The sequence below is a fragment of the Muntiacus reevesi genome, chromosome 16 (assembly GCF_963930625.1).
Source record: "Muntiacus reevesi chromosome 16, mMunRee1.1, whole genome shotgun sequence".
NCBI classification, from domain to species: domain Eukaryota; kingdom Metazoa; phylum Chordata; class Mammalia; order Artiodactyla; family Cervidae; genus Muntiacus; species Muntiacus reevesi.
The window spans coordinates 43,637,337-43,658,182 of record NC_089264.1 but is presented as its reverse complement, the minus strand read 5'-3'; the positions used below and the strand labels follow the sequence as shown (position 1 = coordinate 43,658,182).

General features: G+C 45.7%; 1 protein-coding gene across 1 annotated transcript; it reads left to right on the top strand.

The window, feature by feature from the left end:
- The first annotated feature begins 1,872 nt into the window (after nucleotides 1-1,872).
- On the top strand, nucleotides 1,873-10,871 carry CCKAR (cholecystokinin A receptor). Its single transcript, XM_065907494.1, has 5 exons — nucleotides 1,873-2,028; nucleotides 2,707-2,958; nucleotides 6,806-7,067; nucleotides 8,903-9,030; nucleotides 10,339-10,871. The coding sequence occupies exons 1-5, from the start codon at nucleotides 1,917-1,919 to the stop codon at nucleotides 10,869-10,871; spliced, it is 1,287 nt and encodes a 428-aa protein (XP_065763566.1). The 5' UTR covers nucleotides 1,873-1,916.
- Nucleotides 10,872-20,846: the final 9,975 nt, after the last annotated feature.

The window sequence follows — 20,846 nt, the reverse complement described above, 5'->3', positions numbered from 1 at the left end:
ACCACGAGAAAGAGCAGCCCCGGCTCGCCGCAGCTAGAGAAAGGCGGCACACAGCGTGAAGACCCAGTGCAACCAGAAAAATAAAAGGAAAAATCATAATAATCGTTTTCATTATCTATGGTTTATTGAACACTTTTTGTGCATCAGACACTGTCCTGAGGCAATCAATCTTTATAACAAGTATCTGGGAAGTCATGTGGTCCCCCTTTGACAGAAAGAAATGAGTCTCAGGTTAGGAAACCTGCCCAGTATCTGCCAGCAGGTAACCAGTGAAGCCAGGACTTGATCTGGGGATCTGTCTCTCCTGTTAATAACTACTAACAGCTTCTCCAATATTCCTCGCATTTCTAGTTCTTGTGAGTAAGTGCCTCCAACATGAGCTGTTTGTGGTTTCAAAGAAAAGAGGTATTGGTCTCTTCCTGGCCCCACATCCCAAGCCTGGGTGGTAAAAATGCCCATCGGTGCATCCATGTTCGGCCGGGAATCAGCCAAGATAGGACACATAGGACTGTCAGCGGAGAAAGCTGTCAAAGCATGGGGGACCTCCGAAGTGTCTAGATCAGGTCTCAGCTCAGCTAAGCAGCTGGGAGCAACACAGAGCCCTCTGCTGTCCCAAAGCTCTCAACAGAGGAGACCACGTGTCCGAAGGGGCCGGAGGAGCTTGCTGGCACCACAAAGCCTCACAGAAAACCCAGACCCTGGGCAGGTCCCCATCTCTAACCCCATCTCCCACTGGTGGCCCCTCACTCATTCCTACTTCTAACTATTCCCCAAACAGGCCAAGTTCATTCCCAGGCAGGGCCTTTGATCTTGCTGTGATCTCTGCCCAAAAGACTGCTCATCCTGCCTAGAAGCAGCTTTCCCCTTTCTCAAGCCTTCCTGCAATTTGTCATCCAGCTCTCCAATCTTGGTCCCCTCCTGCGAGAGGCCTTTCCTGACCACCCCATCTAAATGAGCGACACCCCCACCCCCACAATCCATCATCCCTCTCCATTATACCTTCCTGCTTGACTTCCTCTGTGGTGCTTTACACATCTGAAATGATCTTACTCATTATTTGCTTATGTGTTTAGAGAAGCACCTGGTAAGCAGTAGGCTCTCAATGAACATGTGCTGAATGAATGGACGAATGCGTAAACGAATGAATGGAAAATCTTACTAAGTGTTTTCTATAATAAGGATCCGAGCACCTACAGTCAGGGCACCCCCCTCCTTTCAGTTACCAGGGGCAGAGACCACAAGAAATAACCCTGTGGTTGGCAACAGCTTAACAACCATCCAGCAGTGATATCCACACACATGGCTGGGCATGGCTCCAAAGCTAAAAGGCACTAATTGCTTTTATCTAAGGAGGTAGAAACACAGTCCCTCCGTGTCCTCCGGTCCTGATGCTCTGCATGTCGCTGTCTGTTGCTGAGTTGATCGCTCCTGTCTCACACAGCCAGCTTGAGCTTTATTCTGCCTATGTCCGGGATGGTGACAGGTTCCTACACAGAGGAGAGAGGTACTGCGCCCCTGTACATGTGTGTCCACCTGTGTGTGTGTGTATGTGTGCAGAAAAGCAGCAACACTCGGGAAGGGTTAACTCGCAATCAGTCTGCCTGTGCTCAGGGCCCTACGGCTGGCCCAGGAATGGGGTGGGCCTGGAAGGTGGAGCGGGCTTGGCTCGCATCAGCTGCTCTTTCCAAGACAGGAGTGCAAATGCCTGCCCAGCTGGCCTGAGCGTGCTGAACTCCAGTCGCCTTTAAGAATGGCCGCAGGAGCCCACACCTGGCACTCACTCCCCCTACCCTCCTGCCTCTACCCAGCAGGTTGCATTTGGGAGACTCTCCGGTCAGTCATTAGAGGAATGAGCCTGAGCCGAGAGTGAGCCGTTCAGCAGCTTGCCAACACTTGGTGGAAAGCAGCAGGCAAGCATGGATGTGATTGACAGCCTTCTCATGAATGAAAGCAACCTGACTCCCCCCTGTGAACTGGGGATCGAAAATGAGACGCTTTTCTGCTTGGATCAGCCCCATCCTTCCAAAGGTAGGTGTCAGAGGCTGTTATCTGAATTCAGAAAACCTTAAGTTTGTGGAAAAAATCAGCAAAGGCAAGGCTGACTGTGAAAATAGAACACAGTCCTCGTGAGACGAGGCTGGATAAAGTCATCAGTTCAGAAGTTTGGGTAAGAGATCTAAAAGCAGAACTGAGTCCAGTGCTCTTATTGTTCCCCATGGGAGAGTTGGGATTAATGTGTAGGACTTGGGGGGCACAAAAGCAGTGGGAGGAGGACCTGAAGTCGAGCCAGAGGGAGTACAAGTGTAAAAGCTGGAACTTACCAGCATCACAGAAAAGGTGCTGTCACAATCTAGCTGTCGCCTTTCCTTGGGGGAAATCGGTGTGAAGAAGTGATTAAACCGAAATAATGCTTAGCAGCTAGGGAAGAAAGCAAATCACTGGAGGAGCTTTGTTCTTAAGAAAAAGTGGTTCCCCGAGTGCGCGGTCCTTTAACAGACCAGCCTTTCAGAAGCAACTAAATCACTCTGTGCTCTCCTCATTTTGTTTCTGCAAAATATCGTCAGTATGGGGAGAGCTGGGGTCGGCAAGGCACACCCCTGAAAATACAAACCGGCAGGAAATAAGTGTTCACTTGGTGTGCCGGGGTTTTAACATTCTGCCCTCATCACCTCCATCTCTCCGGCTCGTCCGGGTTCCTCCTTGCAGAGTGGCAGCCGGCCGTGCAGATTCTGTTATACTCCTTGATATTCCTGCTCAGCGTGCTGGGAAACACGCTGGTCATTACGGTGCTGATTAGGAACAAGAGGATGAGAACGGTGACCAACATTTTCCTCCTTTCCCTGGCTGTCAGCGACCTCATGCTCTGTCTCTTCTGCATGCCATTCAACCTCATCCCCAACCTGCTCAAGGATTTCATCTTCGGGAGCGCTGTTTGCAAGACCACCACCTACTTCATGGGTGAGTTGTGGCTGGTGCCTATTTCTGGAGTTTCACCCTAAATCAGGGAAACTCAGTCCCAGACCTTCCTTAACCCCTGAGAGCCTCCACAGAGAAGCCCTGATGGGTGTACAGAACAGAACATCTGACTGCATGGGGCTGCGATCAAGGACAGAGGAGCTGGTTCTATGGGAGGGTCCGTCCTCGAAATTCTCGAGAAGTCACTCCCCAGTCAGGGGATCAGTCCCTCAAAGTGGAATAACTTGGTCAGAAACTACAGAAGACACTGGTTTTGTTTGCTTCTGTTAGAAAGACAGACAGATTCAAGCTGATCTGTGCCTTCTTGGAAGTCACTGATTGTACTCTGAGCTCTACCCAACCCAAGGCATGGCTTTTGGAATGGCCAGGCTGCCGGAAGAGGGCTTTTTCTGCTGCCCTTCTGGCTCTTATAGGGAACAGGCTTATTAAAACACCAGTTTCACCAGGGGTCTAGATTCCCTTCTCAGGATTCACTTTCCAGCCTCTTTTCACAGGGGCCGGGAACATCTTAGGCAGAAAGAGAGAGAGAACCTCTGCCACTAGACAACAAGTTGAATTTGCTCCCACTGCCTGGGTGGATAAGCTGACCCTGATTGACTGAGATATGCAGCTCGCTGCCTTTGCCAATCAGAATGATGGTGATGATGAAAAATCACAAGAGCTAATGTCTTTGAGTACATTTTTTTTTTTTTTGAGTACCAGATGTTCTACTAAATGTTTTAAGTTTTTACTTCCGTGATCATATTTTATCTCACAGCCACTCTATGATGTATACACAGTTATTCTTCCCTGTCTCACTGAGAGGGGAACAGAGGCATAGAGAGGTTAATAATGTGCCCAGGGACACACAGGTGGTAAGCCACAGAGCTGACTTGAACCCCAATTGGTGGCCACTACAATAGTGAGTGAATACACAGCCTCGTTTTTGCCAACTGCTGTGGCTCATCTGAGGCTGAAACAAGACATTTCTCTTGGTCCCCTCTGCCTGCCAAAATGCCTCATCCCTTGCCCATTCTGAGAGCTGGTTGGGGGAGGAGGAGAAGAGGCGGGAAATGAAGGAGTTGGTTGTTCCGACCTAAGCCCTGCAAAATATGCAGAGCTGAGCCGCCTAGGGCAGCTATCTGTGACCAGAAAGCTTTAAAAGCCTTTATTTCTTCCAACTGAGGAAGTAGGATCCAGCGCTAACAAAACGATGATGAGTGACTGAGCTACATGCCATGGACAAATAACCGAGAAAGTGTCAATCTGGGTCCAAGTACTCTAAAGAGAAAAATGGACTCACAAATGAAAAGGATCATTGTTAAACAATGATGCAATAATAATAACCAACATCTCACAGTGCCTCGGGCTTTCAAGGCCTGTCTGGATATATCCTACGGCAATATTTAATCATTTTAACCAGGGTTTATGAAAGGAGATTAAAAATGAGCCCTTGTGTAGTTGCACAACATAAATGTGCTAAATGCCGCAGAGTTGTTCACTTTAAAATGATTAATTTTATGTTATATGAATTTCACCTCAATAAAAAAAATGTTTTAAAATAGCTGGGGTCTGAGCTAGGAGCCTTAACAGTCTTTCTGAAAATACCCAGTACAGACTGTTCTAGAAAATGAAAAGCAAGATAATTCTAAAAGTGTTTGCAATACCATAATGGTTTTGTTGGATTCCTGATTCCAGTCATTTCAATTCCTCCCTTAATTTCATGTTCCTAACAGTTAACACGCATTAAATTCCTAATACATAGCCAAAAGGGCTTCCCAGGTGGCTCAACGGGTAAAGAAACTGCCTGCAATGCAGGAGACACAGAAGATATAGGCTTGATCCCTGGGTTGGGAACATCCCCTGGAGAAGGGCATGGCAATTCACTGCAGTATTCTTGCCTGGAGAATCCCGTAGTCAGAGAAGCCTGCCAGGCTACAGTCCATACAGTCCCAAAGAGTCGAACACGACTGAAGTGACTGAGCACCCATGCACACAGCAAAAAAAAAAGTGCTTGCCTGATGATGGGTTTATAATGACCCATTATAAGGCTGAGCACCGAGGAATTGATACTTTTGAACTGTGGTGTTGGAGAAGATTCTTGAGAGTCCTTTGGACTGCAAGGAGAGCAAACCAGTCAATCCTAAAGGAAATCAATCCTGAACATTCATCGGAAAGACTGACGCTGAAGCTGATGCTCCAAAACTTTGCTCACCTGATGGGAAGAGCTGACTCAGACTCTGATGCTGGGAAAGATTGAAGGCAGGACGAGAAGGGGTTCAACGGAGGATGAGATGGTCGGATGGCACCACCGACTCAGTGGACGTGAGTTTGTGCAAACTCCAAGAGATGGTGAAGGACAGAGAAGCCTGGTGTGCTGCAGAATTGGACACGACTAAGACAGTGAACAACAATAATAGATTTCACTCTGAGGAGTTTGGGGCTGTATTCTCTAATCCAAATGTCAACTCCTTAGGGTAAATTCCTGTAAAACAGCAAATCCTATCTCTGAACCTGAGTTCTTAGCTATGGTTTTGGGGTTCTAGATTCCTTTAAGTCTCTGAGGAACACTACGGATATTCTCCCTAGAAAAAGGATATTTTTATACATAGTTTCACAAAAGGCCCCAGGCTAAGAACTTCTCCCAAATTTGGGTTGATTTGAAGGTTTAAGAAATCATGGTAAGAGATAAGAGAAGAATCAGCTGAATTTATGGATGAAGAATTAAAGGGAATCTTACAGGGGTAAGACATTATAATCAGTATATATGCACACAAAATACAAAAATTAAGTAAAATTAAGTTTTTTGACGATGCTGTAAATATATCCTTTTGTTGTTGTTCAGTTGCTCAGTTATGTCTGACTCTTTGTGACCCCGTGGACTGTAGCACACCAGGCTTCTCTGTCCTTCACTGACTCCTAGAGTTTGCTCAAAGGCATGTCCATTGATTCAGTGATGCCATCCAACCATCTCATCCTCTGTCATCCCCTTCTCCTGCCCTTGATTTTTCCCAGCATCAGGGTCTTTTCCAGTGAGTTGGCTCTTTGCATCAGGTGGCCAAAATATTGGAGCTTCAGCTTCAGCATCAGTCCTTCCAATGAATATTCAGCGTTGATTTCCTTTTAGATAAGGTGTTTTGATGTCTTTCTCACTGATGATGAATGTTTGATGAATGATCCTTCTACAAAACACAGAAAAGCAAAAAGAATTAGAAAGAAGACCCCATTCCTCCTACACTGAGAAAAACATTAGTTACAATATGGGGATTTTTCCCCTTCATCCTTTTTCATTAGGTATTTTTTCAACACTCTATTTTGAAATTTAGACTGCTTCACTCAAAAACAGTCTGTGTACTAGAAATTTTCAGGAAGAGTCTTAATACTCCCATCTCAGACCCCACTGAATTTTTGGAGTCACTGTCCTTGAGAATATTGGATTAAAAGGTCAACTTTATGCAGATCATGCTCAAAACTAAAGTTGTTCTACAGGTCACTCAGAAACCTCTTCTGTAGGGTAGGAACATAGTTCATCCACTTGGTTATTAATTAATAAGCACCTTCAGCCTAAGAAAGAGCTAGGTCGTAATCAAAGTTCAATAAACTTATCTAAAATACATTGGCAATACAATGTATTTGAAAACACATTGCTTGAACTGCCTCAAATCCTTTTGGGAACAAAGCTGGGAATAAATCATTTTTTAAAAATATATATACACAGTATTTCTTTACCTTCTGAATATTTTCCTTTACTATCTATCAAACCTCTACAGATCAGGTAAGCTTAAGCTCATGTGCAAATAAACTTCGGATTTCAGAGCTGACATCACCAGCTTCTTTGTTCCTTTCCCAGGCACCTCTGTGAGTGTCTCCACCTTTAATCTGGTCGCCATATCACTGGAGAGATATGGTGCAATTTGCAAACCCTTACAGTCCCGAGTCTGGCAAACGAAGTCCCATGCTTTGAAGGTGATTGCCGCCACCTGGTGCCTCTCCTTCACCATCATGACTCCATACCCAATTTATAGCAACTTGGTGCCTTTTACCAAAAATAACAACCAGACCGCAAATATGTGCCGCTTTCTACTGCCAAGTGACGTCATGCAGCAGTCCTGGTAAGGCTGCCTGGGTTTATTTGTTTACTCTAACTTGATAGAATCGTTCAGTTTTAATAAAAACTGCAATGTATTGTCCAGTGTCTGCAGGATCAGTTTCCTGGAGACTTTTTTGAGAAGATTTGTCTTAACCTCTTTCTAGAATAATAGTGAGAGCGAACACTTTGAAAGTTGTATTTGAAATGCCATACCTGTATTAAAATCAACGAATCCTCTCAAAACCTCAGAGGGTGGGTGCTATCACTGTCCCCATTTTACAGATGAAGAAACTGAGACATGGAGAGGTTAAGTTGCTCAAGTTCCCAAACCTAGAAGAGATGACGGAGCATCTGGGCTTAACCACTATGCAGTGTGCTTCTGGATAGTCTAGTGGGGATTTTGGCTGAGACAGTGGAAGAGCTCTGGTTTCCCAAAAACTGGAGATAGAACCGAGGAGTCCAAAACCCCAAAACCCGTGTGATTTTTCTTAGAGTTGCAGTGGTGGTACTTACACAGAACACTTTACTAGGAATACAAATGCGAAGTTGTGCTACCTGTTTCTTTGCTCACTAGCAGGTGATGCTGGACAAGTTTATATAACTTCCTTGACATTCAAGTTCCTTACACAAAGATTTAAGAATAAAGATACCTTTTTATCTACATCACTAGATGGATGTGAGATTCAAATGAGAGAATGTTTATGAAAACGTCATTAAATATATTCAAAAAGGCTACGCAAATGCAGGGCATTATGTTTACTAATTCCCAGCATGTTTTAGAAGCAGAGGGCTAGACATTCAAAAATGGCTCAAAACCAAGATAATCTCCGCCTTCTTTGCCTTCTTTTTTTTCATTTCAAGCAAGATACACACACACTCAGAGAACTATGTTGCAGATGAGGGACATTTCCAAGACTTGAAAAGAAATCTTATCAAAACATGTCCAATTGAAATGAGAAATGGCTCAGCCACTGTGAGTCTCTGACAATTTTATGGCCTAATTGTGTAACCTTACACATGCCAGACTGCAAAAGTGATTTAGGGGCCAGACTCAAGAAGAAGGAGGCTGCAGTTCTTCAGGAATCAAACATGTTTAGAGAAAGCATAACTCTGGCCCCCCAGGCACTAGAATGAGTTTGCCACGTTGCCTAATGGGTTGAAACAGCCAGAATACTTTATTTTGCAAAACCAAGGTTTTCCAGCATTGCCACCTATGCACTTGATGATTCTGGTGCTATAAAGTCAACAAATGGTATTAATATATTGTGATGCTTAAGAGCATAACATCTAGAATCATATGCTTGAGTTCAGATCCCGTCTTTGCCACTAGCTGCATGACTTTGGACAAATTATTTATTCTGCCTGTTTCCTTATCTATAAAATGGGTATTAGGTTAATAGTATCTACTTCAAAAATTATTATGGAAATTAAATATAGTATTATATGTACTATATTAAAATTTAATAATTTAACAAGTCATCAATGAATATAAACTCTTATAATTTTATTATTGTTATTTCAGTAACAGCTTTATTGAGGTATTAACATACTCTCAATGGCTTGTTTTTTTTTTTAAAGCTCTCATTAGTTTTAAATGTAAACTTGTTTCAGGCACAGACTTACACAAAACTTTTCCAATCTAACTAGTCCTTCATAAGAGACTTTATCTGGGAGAAAAGAAGTAAACATTTTCTAATGACTGAACCTCCAGACATGGAATTTCCAAAGATATTAAATACTGGTAATTAATGTGTTTGCTCCAACTCATTAAAATGGAGATGAACTATGTTTATTCCATCTCATCTTAGTTTGAAATGCTGGAGTTGCTGGTTATTGGATTGCTTTTTATTTTATTAGGCACACATTCCTGTTACTCATCCTCTTTCTTATTCCTGGAATTGTGATGATGGTGGCATATGGATTAATCTCTTTGGAACTTTACCAAGGAATAAAATTTGATGCTAGCCAGAAGAAGTCTGCTCGAGGTAACTATCTTTTATCTGTTGGTTTATGCCAAAAGATTACACAAGCCTTGTTTTCTAAAACTTAGATATATCCAGAGTATATACTTTTGAAATTACTTTTCAAAAGTATTTCAAAATACTTTTCAAAAGTATTCTTAGGAGACTCTGTGTCGGAAGGCATGGTCATGAGACTCAGTGTCTCTGTCTCCTGTAAAAAGAAGAAAGTATTTCTCCCAAAAGGGTACTAAATGGAATAAAATGAGATACTATATCCATTGCCCAATTACAAGCTCAGAGCCCATAGGTTCAGGGTCTCTGTGATATTGCATTCAAATGGACCCCCTGTGCAAACAAAGCAAATTGTCATCCCAGGTGCCATCCTCTCTTTCCGCCTTCACTCCCACCCTTCACTCCCCATATAGCTGCCATGGAACCTCACATCTCCCTGCTCCTCCCTTTTTTAATGTTTGGACCTGCATGTTCTTTTTTTGGGCTGTGCTGGTCTTCACTGCGGTGCAGGCTCTTCTCTAGTTGCAGAGAGCAGGGGCTACTCTCCAGCTGCTGTATGTGGGCTTCTCATTGTGGCGGCTTCTCTTGTGGAGGACAGGCTCTGGGGCTCTAGGTCTTCAGCAGTTGCGGTACATGGGCTCAGTCTTTGCGCTCCTGGATTCTAGAGCACAAGATCAACAGTTGTAGTGCCTGCAGCATGTGGGATCTTCCCTGATCAGGGATCAAACTCATGTCTCCTTCATTGGTAGGTGGATTCTTTACCACTGAACCACCAGGGAAGCCCACCCCCCATCCCTCCCTTTCATTACAGCCCACTCTTCACTGCAACTTACCCACACCTTTGTTTACATCACTCACCACCCTCTCACTCCATCCTTCTGCTCAGCTCTTTACCACACATACACCTAGGATTTTCCCTGGCTTCTGTTGATTTTTGCTCATTATGCAGTAAAAGCAAACTGGAGGTTCCCCAGGTAAGCAGAAAACTCCCCGCCTTGAGGAGCTGGAAGAAGAGTGTGAATATTCATTCTTTAACAAATTTTTATCCTTACAGTCTACACACATAAAACATTATTTTACTATTTTAAATTATGCATACTCTATACTACTCATTTTTTAATTAGTTTTAAGTAGCATTTCATTTGAAGGAAAGGAGTAGTATAGAGCAATACCTACCCATGTTAGAGCAGGCCCGAGGTGGCCCGTCGAGTAATACAGTTCAAGTTTGGTTTAGCCCCTGGACGGAGGGGGCAGGGATTCCATGCCCTCTGTCTGGCATGACCCATCGCCCAAAATAAGTGATGTGGCTTGCCCACCCAGAAAGAAAACCGAGCTCGGGCAGCAGCGGCAGGTATGAGGACAGCGACGGCTGCTACCTGCAGCGACCCCAGCACCCGGGGACGATGGAGCTGCGGCAGCTGTCCTCCGGCAGCGGCCGCAGGGTCCACCGCATCAGGAGCAGCAGCCCCGCGGCCCACCTCGTGGCCAAGAAGCGTGTCATCCGCATGCTGATGGTCATCGTGGCCCTCTTCTTCCTGTGCTGGATGCCCATCTTCAGCGCCAACGCCTGGCGGGCCTTTGACACCGCCTCCGCCGAGCGCCGCCTCTCGGGGACCCCCATCTCCTTCATCCTCCTGCTGTCCTACACCTCGTCCTGCGTCAACCCCATCATCTACTGCTTCATGAACAAGAGGTTCCGCCTGGGCTTCCTGGCCACGTTCCCCTGCTGCCCCAACCCCGGCCCCCCGGGGGCGCGAGGGGACGTGGGGGACGAGGTGGAGAGCGGCAGCACGCGGGCGTCTCTGTCCAAATGCTCCTACAGCCACGCGCGCGCCTCGGCGCCGCCGCCCTGAGCGCGCCCCGGCCGCCGGGGAGGACGCGTGGAGGCAGGGACCCGGGAGGCAGCCGAGAGCGGGGAAAGAAGCAAGCAGCAGGGGGAGGCAGGGAGTGAAGCAAGGCGCCGCTCCCAGCGGGAACCATTCCTCCTCCGCCCGGCACCCTTCCGCTGGGTTCCAGGGGAACGCGCCGAGGGTGGCGCGGTGGCTGGGGCCCCAGGCAGGACGTTTTCAGTAAGAGTCACCATCAGAAAACCTCAGCAGGCCAAGGACAGGCGTTCAGCAGGGCTCTGCTGCACATGCAATTGCTAGGCGCGTGTTCAAAGGGGATCTGGACCCTACCGAGCTTTAGAAGGTTCTAGAACACCCAAGGCGGGCTCTTAACTCCTCTTAGTGACACCCGTCTGTGTTCTGCTGCTTCTGCTGACGTGGGATCGTGGAGGCCGCTTTGCACCTCAAGAGTCCAGCCATCTTTCAGGAACATTCTGTAACCACCCACCTCACCATGACCGCATGCGGGAACAGGGAGCAAACCCTCTTCTGGCCATTTTCTGTAGTAAGAAAACAGCCCGACCTGTTCTTCTTGAGGTCAGTCAAGGACATTCAGAGACATCAGTTGATATCGTCATCAGAACAGCATATGGAACATTGTCTAAAGGATGGAATTTGGAACTTATATTTCTGAAAAGAGCATGCAGCAGGTAACTGTCTTAGCATAAGGGATGTTGAATGCCAGGAGGCTCCAATAAATATTTTTCAAGTCTAATAATATATATTGCTTAACTCCACCTTTTCATGGTGATGTTAAACCCCATGGCTGCTTTGCCTCAACTTTATTTCTCATGCTCATCCTCCTTTCTGGAAAGACCTCCAAATACAAAGGAGAGCTATAATGTATGTGTACCTGGTCAAGCTGGAAACTCGGGAGTTGGGCCCAGAATTAAAAGTGGCGTACTTGGACTCAACTAACAGATAGTCCAAGCCGTCTATGCCTTTAGATACAGTCTATGTGTTTGTTAATATTTGTAGTAATTTTATGTGTGTGTGAAACATGGACAGAGCTGTATGCTCTTTACATATAAGTATACTCTTTGGTGTGTTTAAAAAAAAAGAGTAGTGGATGGAGGTTGCGATTGAGAAAGTATTATCATTCTACATTCCTGTACCACAGTTGAAGTTTCACGTGAACTCTTTTTCTTTGAAAAATTGGTGTTGAAATTTCTCTTCTCCAGTGTAGAAATCCTAACTTAAAATAAGACATGAGCTATACACTTAGATGCCAGGAAGTGCATTTCTAAAACTGCATGTGTCAGTCCAATCTAACAGCCTCTTTCCTTCCCTCTCTCTCTTGCCCTTCCTCCCTCTGTCTCTGTCTGTCTGTCTGTCTCTCACCCTGTCTTTCATAGTTTTCTTGCTTCCAAGCATCTGAGAGGTGAGCTTTTCTTTTTCCTGTTTGTGGGGGTCCATGACCACCCATTGATCCACACGTGACAGACACTCTTTGTGGTGCACAAGGGCTAGTGATTTTTCTATTATCAAAAAAAAAAAAAAAAAAAAATCTATATGGGGGGTAGTACAGAGAGTGGCAGGAAGTGATCATGAATAGGGGAAGGGATGTGGTATATTTAACAAGATGTGAGTGTTGCCTTTGTTGTGTTTTTGTCAAACAGGGTAGAGAGGATAGTGTGCTAACAGAAGAAATTATTGAGGATGTGAACATTTTTTATAGGGGACTTTCCAAGACAGATGTTAATTTTTCTACTTCTCAGATGGCAATCTTACTTTCATACTTCAAACCAGTCATCTCTGTCAAGAATTTCCAGGTGAAAATTCAACTGACTAAAATGTGCACTGCTAAAATAGTAATGATAAAAGATGTCTCCAATATTTGAGTGAATCCCGCAGAACCTACAATTTTCCTGCCAGAAGAAGAAGACTTCCCGTCTGACAGTGTTAGCATATAAATGAAGGTTAATTAGCCTCCCTGCTCCCCCTACCCTTATTGGAAACCTCTGGAAATTCCAAAGGTAACTTAAGCTAAAAATAGGGTCACCAGATTTAGCAAATAAAATACAGGATGTCCAGTTAAATTCTAATTTCAAATAAACAACTAATAATTTTTTTTAGTATGAGTATGTCTCATACCCTAAAATACATCTTGTGTTTTATCTGGCAACTCTACTTTAAATTAACTTTAAAAGCACGTAAGAACATAAACAAGATTTCCCAAAAATAGAGCAATAAAATGCCTCAGTTCACTAAATTTATTGGAAAGTCTTTCACATAATGGAAGTTATTTTTAAAAATAAGAAAAATGCCATTAACTTTCAGAATCTGTGCCTGACCTTTGGAAATGGTACTATCAACAGGCTGATTTTACTTCCAGAAAAAAATTGTTTTTAACATAAAGCTATTCTAGTACTTAGTTGAGTCAATTGCCTTTATTTCATGCTAAACTGAATTCTTAAATTTGAAATAAAGTGACTTAATAGAGTTAAGAAAATAGATTCACCAAGTTTCTGGTGTTTTCTCGTGTCTTCTAGTAGCTTTCACTCCTCACCAGAGTGGTAAGTTTGAGCTTTGTAACTTTGATCTTTACCTCATGCATGCATCTCAGTGGCTTCTTGTGCCCTAGTTACTGGGTAAATTCTCATAATAACTTGTGGTGGTGAATAAGCCATGCTTGTGACTAGATGTCGGTTATACTTGTTCGTGCGTGCTTAACAGGTATCTTCTCCATTCACCTAAAACGTAATCCTGAGGTGAGCGACAATAGCTGTTGAATTGCGACTGTATTTCTTTCATCTTCTGCCCAGTATTCTGTACACCATGAGTGCTCAATAAATGTGACTGGCTGCTGCTCTGCCTCTGATGCTTCGGGGAACGTCTTTTCTCCATAGCAGTGAGTCGTAACGGGGGGGCATGGTCTGAGGGGACCATCGGGATTTCTGGAACTTTCTCTAACTCTGTGCATCCCCACCCAAGATTTGGCTGTGTGAGCCTTTGCTGCCATCATTCCTTCCCTTTGCTCTCCCCTGGGGTCTGTGTGTATAATCGGAGATGCTACCCACTGGAGGTTCTCCCGCCTGTAAACAGTGCTGAGACACAGATATTTTTTAAGGGCTGAGGAAAAGGACAAATACTATAATTCTATCCACATGAGGTATCTAAAATAGTCAAAAACCATAAACATAGAACATAGAAAAGTTATTACCAAGGCCTGGGGATTTAGTGATTAGTGAAAATAGAGTTTCCGTGTTACAAGATGAAAAAGTTCTAGGATCTCTTGCCCAACTATGTAAAATATACTTAATGCTACTGAACTATGCACTTAAAAATGGATAGGATGGTAAATTTAAGGTTACGTGTTTTTCAGACATAAAGAACAGACTTTTGGACACAGTGGGGGAAGGAGAGGATGGGGTGATTTGTGAGAATTGCATTGAAACAAATACATTACTGTCTGTAAAACAGACAACCAGTGGACGTTTGCTGCATGCCTCAGGGAACCCACATCCAGTGCTCTGTGACAACCTAGAGGGGTGGGATGGGGAGGGAGATTTAAGGGGGGTTCAAGAGGGAGGGGACATATGTATACCTGTGGCCAATTCATGTCGATGTATGGCAAAAAGCATCATAATATTGTAAAGTGATTATCCTCTAATTAAAAATTTAAAAAGAAGAAATTAAAAAATTAACTGTCTTTCACATTAGAAAAAACATAAAGTTTTGTGTTTTTTAGCAGAATAAGGAAGCCCTGGTCTATAGTATTCCTCGGTTTTGCTCCTTCCTCTGCTCATTCCCTTTAAGGAGAACAGCGGTGATACAGCAAAAAGCCGTCACTGTTTTCCTAGTCCATGTTTAAGTCCTCTGCTCACTCTTTAGGGCTGATAAGCGTCATCAAAGCCCACCCAGCACCCCTGGCTGTTCCCTCGTAACTATCTGATTTCCTGCGGGGCTCCTCTGGGAGCCTCTGGGCGTCCTCCTGGCCATTCACCCACCCCACAGCCTACCTCTGAGCCCTGCGGCTGCTCTCAGCTCCAAGCAAGGTGCTTCCTTGATTCGGATCTCTCTGGTCGCTCCATCTTCCTGGTCACCCTCAAGTGGAGCATCGATTCCAGGTTTCCTAAACCTGTTGCCACAGCTGAGGACCAGCCCCACAACCCTAACCCCCAACCCTGGCTCTGAGCAGCCCAGCCTGGAAGGAATTTCAGGTCCCTCTTCTTGCTCAGGAAGAGAAGTCAGACAAGTATGAATTGTTCAGCAACCACTCTTGTGCATGACATGTAACAGGTGTTCAGTGAGCGTCGGGGGTGAATGACACAGTGAATAGGTGAGGACGCTTGAATGGAGTCCTTCCTCAATGCCGGGCCTTTCTGGGCTGCTCTGGGGACCCCATCATCCTACCAGAAGCATCTTTCCCGGAGTGTGCAGTGGTGTTAGACAAGAGGTGAAGTGAATGGACAACCTTGTTCTGCTCCCAGTCCTCCACACTGCACGTCAAGTCCAGCAGATACTGCTTTCAACGTCACTGACCATAAATGCCTCCTTTGTTAGTAAAGAAGATATATTGTGGATCCCAATTCCATAAATTGGTGTCCCAGTCTTACATACACACACACACATACACACACACATGCTCAGTCATGTCTGCCCTCTCACTAAATTTTCGCGTGACTCCAGGGAGGTCACATAACTTCTCTGGGTATCATTCCCTTCATATAAAGTGAGCGGTTATCACACCACCTCTGTGGGACTCGGTGAGTCAGAATTTGCTATGAGCTTTTACTCTTCTATATCCTTACTCAATTTTGTTGGGTTCCCATTGGTTTTGCAATCAGAGAAGCTCCCTGATGCCCAGGCACATAACCACCTCTGAGGAAGGCTTGATCTCCAGGGTGCCTCTGAGAACAGGTGGTCAGGGTGAGAAAAAAAAGATCTCATAGAGGAATCCATAAGCTCTCAACCCTTTCTAGGTCACAGCTGACCAGAGCAACTCATGCGAGGCTGATCCCTGGAACATAAGGCCCAGTCCCACTGACATGTAGGCATAAAAATCCACTCCCAAACCAAATTTGGCTAGGGTGAAGGGGTACAAGCATCCTTTAAAGCCCGCTTAATGCATTATGAAGTCCCTGGTGACAGCAAGCAAGAATACACACTCATGGAAGGATGAAGGAATGTCTGGTGCTCATGGTGTTAGACAAAGTCACCAAAAACGTGCTTCTGTGCTTCCATGGTGATCCAGTGGTTAAGAGTCCACCTTGCAATGCAAGGGACGTCCGTTCTGTCCTGGGTCCCAGAAGATCCCGGGTGTTGAGGGGTAGCTAAGCCCAGTGTGCCCCAACTACTGAGATCACACTCTCTGGAGCCCACACTCCGTAACAAGAGAAGCCACCGAAACGAGAAACCCAGGCACCACGATGAAGACTAGCCCCCACTCTGCAACTAGAGAACACCCATGGGCAGCATTGAAGACCCAGCACAGTCCAAACTCATATGCTAATTAATCAAAGAAAAAATAAAAGGTGCTACCACCTGTTGAGCCTCGAGCTGGACCCGGGCAATTGGAGGCTCCCCTTCCCCTCTCTGTCCCTGGAACGTGCCTTCCCCCTTCCCAGGAACTGGGCCAAGGATTCAGCCTTGAGATAAAAACGAAGTGCCAAGGCTACTGGACTGGGCCCTTGACTGAGTCCAGGGAGTGCGTGCATGCGGGCTAAATCACTTCACTCAGGTCCGACTCCTTGCGACCCCATGGACTGTAGCCTGCCAGACTCCTCTGTCCATGGGATTCTCTAGGCAAAAATACTGGAGTGGGTAGCCATTCCCTCCTCCAGGGGACCTTCCAGACCCAGGGATCACACCCGAGTCTCATGTCTCCTGCATTGGCAGGCAGGGTTGTTCTTTTTTTTTTTTTTTTTTAGGAAAGAATGGTTTCTTTTTTTTTTTTAATTGAAGGATAATTGCTTTACAGAATTTTGCTGTTTTCTGCCACCAAACATCAACATGAATCAGCCATGAATACCCAGGAATATGGGTATTCCCCTCCCTCTTGAACCTCCCTCCCACCTCCCCCCACATCCCATCCCCCCTAAATTGTTACAGAGTCCCTGTTTGAGTTCCTAAACCACTAATGGCACCTGGGAAGCCCAAACCCGGGGAAGGCCTCTGCATAAATTCCTAAGAGTCTGGTGGGCAGGCGTGGAGATATACTCACCCTCTTGCCACACAAGAAAGTCCCCTTGCTCCGTACACCTGCTGCTAACCAATCTGGAGGGGCTGCCTCTGCCCTCAGAGTCCCCCTGCCCTCCACCAAAGTCACCGGTTTCAGATTCCACCCAGGAAGTCCTGGAGAAGGTTGCCTGCCAATCAGCATCTGGTTTCTTATTTAAATTTCAAAAAACAGCATGTGAGGCACCATTCTCCCCATTTCACAGGTGAAGAAACTGAGGCTCAGGGGAGAGGCAATGTGGACAAGGTCTGACACCTAGTAAGCAGTAGAGACTGAATGGGCTCCCTTTGAAGCCACCAGGCTGCTTTTGGGATTAGTGACATTTGGTAGCCTAAGTATCAGCAGCTGGTGCTTTTGTTTCCTATAATGCTTCCCCAGTCCCTAGTCCTGTACCAGCCCTGGTCCAGTACCAACCCTAAGGATGAGGAATCCCATCTCTGTCCCCTCCTCCTCCCCAACCCCTCACGGCCCACCCCAGTGTTCTTGCTCTGAGCTCTCTGAGTGTGGAGGATTGGAAAGCTGGCATTTTGTACTTGTGTCTTGGATGGTTCTATGCTTATTTTTCGAAAGGAGGTCATACACTTTGCCACCTCACAGGGAAGCCAAGAGATACTATCAGCCAACAAGCTTTCACCTCTTGGCCCGGTGATCAAAGTATTAAGGTAGATCTCTTTTCTCAGAACAATCAGAGAGGAAACAAATACAGGCCAACTGTAAAGCTTCCTGGTCCACCCGCTTCGCCTGTGACCCTTCTCTCAGGTCCCCCTTCCCCTGTGAAATCTGCAGATTATCATTACCTGCAGGCCAGCAGTAAGATGTCCCCATTACCCCAAATCCATCATTAGAAATGGAATGGCTTATCCTATCTCAAAGTCTTCCCAGGTGGTGCTAGAGGAAAATAACATGCCTCCCAGTGCAGGAGACATAAGAGACCTGGGTTCAATCCCTGCGTCGGGAAGATGCCCTGGAGGAGGGCATGGCAACCCACTCCAGTATTCTTGCCTGGGAAATTCCATGAACAGAGGAGCCTGGCGGGTTACAGTCCATGAGGTTGCAAAGAGGCAGACACGACTGAGTGACTTTCACTTTACTACGTGAGTTGTCAGGGAACTGAGACATTCAGTTCACAGCAGAGAGGGAGGGAGGCGTGGCTCACGGGCCCAGCCGACATCACAGGGAGTAGCCAGCCTGAGCACTCTGGGGCAGAGAGAGGTCACGAGCCTCCCTGGCTTTAGATCACCGTGCAGGGCCGGAAGACCCCACACGTTACACATGCCTGGGAGGGCGGAGGTCTCTGGAAAACCTACAAAATCGCCCCACAAGAGAAACGGTCAGCATTTGCACATCTGTCATGACAAAGGTCATTTGTTCAGTGAAGAAAAGCCATAAAGAACATCACTCAGGCCCTTCTACTACGTACACCCCCACCCCCATCCCTGCCTCCTCCAGAAGAGGAGACAGAACGAGGAAGTTCAGTTCAGTTCAGTCGCTCAGTCGTGTCCGACTCTTTGTGACCCCATGAACCGCAGCACGCCATGCCTCCCTGTCCATCACCAACTTCTGGAGTCCACCCAAACTCATGTCCATTGAGTCAGTGATGCCATCGAACCATCTCATCCTCTGTCGTCCCCTATTCCTCCTGCCTTCAATCTTTCCCAACATCAGGATTTTTTCAAGTGAGTCAGTTCTTCACATGAGGTGACCAAAATATCGGAGTTTCAGCTTCAACATCAGTCCTTCCAATGAACACCCTGAACGGATCTCCTTTAGGATGGACCCGTTGGATCTCCTTGCAGTCCAAGGGACTCTCAAGAGTCTTCTCCAACACCACAGTTCAAAAGCATCAATTCTTCAGTGCTCAGCTTTCTTTATAGTCCAACTCTCACATCTATACATGACTACTGGAAAAACCATGGAATGAGGAAGAGAGAGAGGAAAAAAGACCGCCAGCTTCTTTCCCACTGTAGAGGTCTCACCTAGCACCTGTCTGACTCAGACAAAACTTCAAACTGGGTATGAGATGAAAGGTTTGATTTTTATCATACTAGGTACCTAAAGATGAAATTGTTCTAATGAATAAATAGGAAAAGCTATGGGATCTCCCAGAATATCATTGGGTGGGGAGATAATCTAACAGATAGGGATTGAAGACAGAGGTTGGGGCATAACAAAGGTCTTTCCTGATTGTCCCACATCTTTCAAAACACCTGTTGCATGTGAACAATATCTGGCAAACAGGAGGTACTTAATGAAGCACAACCATTAGAAGTAATTGTTAAGACATCTAGTTCAGTGACTAACCTGGTGCAGCTGGCCTTTTCCATTTTTACTGAGAACACCCTAATCAGAATTACCTTTGTAACTTATCACCCAGAAAATCATAGTGACTGTTCAACTGTCCTCCCAACCCCCAATTGTCTCCCCGCTCCAGCCTACTCTGCTATCTAGGATGAGCTTAGTTTAGCCAATATCAGAGGTGGGCATCTTGATCCCTGTCCAGGAATTTCCAGTGGCTTCTTATTCCCTAAAATCCCACTTGTTCGCTTGGCATCAACATCCCCAGCAACTGGGAGTCCATCTTCCTTTCTCATTAGTCAATTTCCTCTTCTTTTCAGAACAGAATAATTTGCTTTTCCCCAAGTACTTCAGTTAGGAAATGGCAACCCACTCCAGTATTCTCGCTTGAACAATTCCATGGACAGAGGAGCCTGGTGGGCTACAGTCTGTGGGGTCACAGAGAGTCGGATACGGCTGAGTGACTGAACATGCACGCACGCACCCAACCACTTCCTTGCCTTCATGCCTGCCCCAATTTGAGATGCTCTGCTTTTCCTTTTAGCTCTTCCTGATAAAACTTTATCATTCTTCATGGCTCAGCTTACATTATCTTCTCCATAAAATCCAAAGTCCTGTATTGGAGAGATTTCTCCCTCCTCTGAGTTCTCGAAACACTGACTCTGTGTACATATAATTGTCCCATCAGAGTTTATTCCCCCAACCCTACTCCTCATTGCTTGCAAATGAAATGCCATTATATACAGGCTCTGATGGTATCATGTTCAGGGGGGAAAGTCTAGTTCTGAGGGGTAAATCATGGTGGATGTGTGTTAGACATGACAGTCTCATTTCCTTTTGTATGAAGTCCTAGAGCTTGGGGTGAGGGTTGGCAAGGAGAGGAGCACTGGGGGGGAGGGGGACCCTTTGCAGAATAAAATTAGGGTGCAAGAGAGTATAATATGACTTAAAGACCCTGAGTACCATTTGCAATTCACTACCCTAATTCTGTGTGGACTCAATAAAACTGAAAGGCTTAGTGCAATGAGAGGCTCATTTCAAGGCTGGTAAAGGTGACTTTCGATACCCAGGCCTGAGAAAGATTATTGTTCAACCAATACTCTTTCTCTTGACACTACCACCTCCTCCATAGGAGGCTTATACTTCTCTGCCCCACAGATATTGGGAGTGGCCTTGTGACTTGCCATGGCTAAAAGAATTTGGGGGCAGGGAAGTGGCAGTGAGCAAGTTTGAGCCTATGACTGAAGAAGTGTTGAGGGTTTCCATTTACTCCTCAGCTGGTCCAAGGGTGATAGACACATGGAGCATAGCTGAACTCCACCCACAGCTTGGAACCAAGCCCAGCAGAGCCTAGTACAGATCAGCTGGAGCCAAGTTGACCAACAGACAATTGAGCAGGGAATCTATTGTTATATATTGCTGAGGTCTGGATGATTTGTTACGCAGCTTTACTGCAGCAATACCTG

Excerpts from the sequence above, each read along its gene's own strand:
- CCKAR (XM_065907494.1), top strand. The coding sequence starts at position 1,917 with ATGGATGTGATTGACAGCCTTCTCATGAATGAAAGCAACCTGACTCCC. Across the intron at positions 2,959-6,805 it reads GACCACCACCTACTTCATGG|GCACCTCTGTGAGTGTCTCC; the intron begins GTGAGTTGTGGC and ends TTCCTTTCCCAG. Across the intron at positions 7,068-8,902 it reads GACGTCATGCAGCAGTCCTG|GCACACATTCCTGTTACTCA; the intron begins GTAAGGCTGCCT and ends TTATTTTATTAG.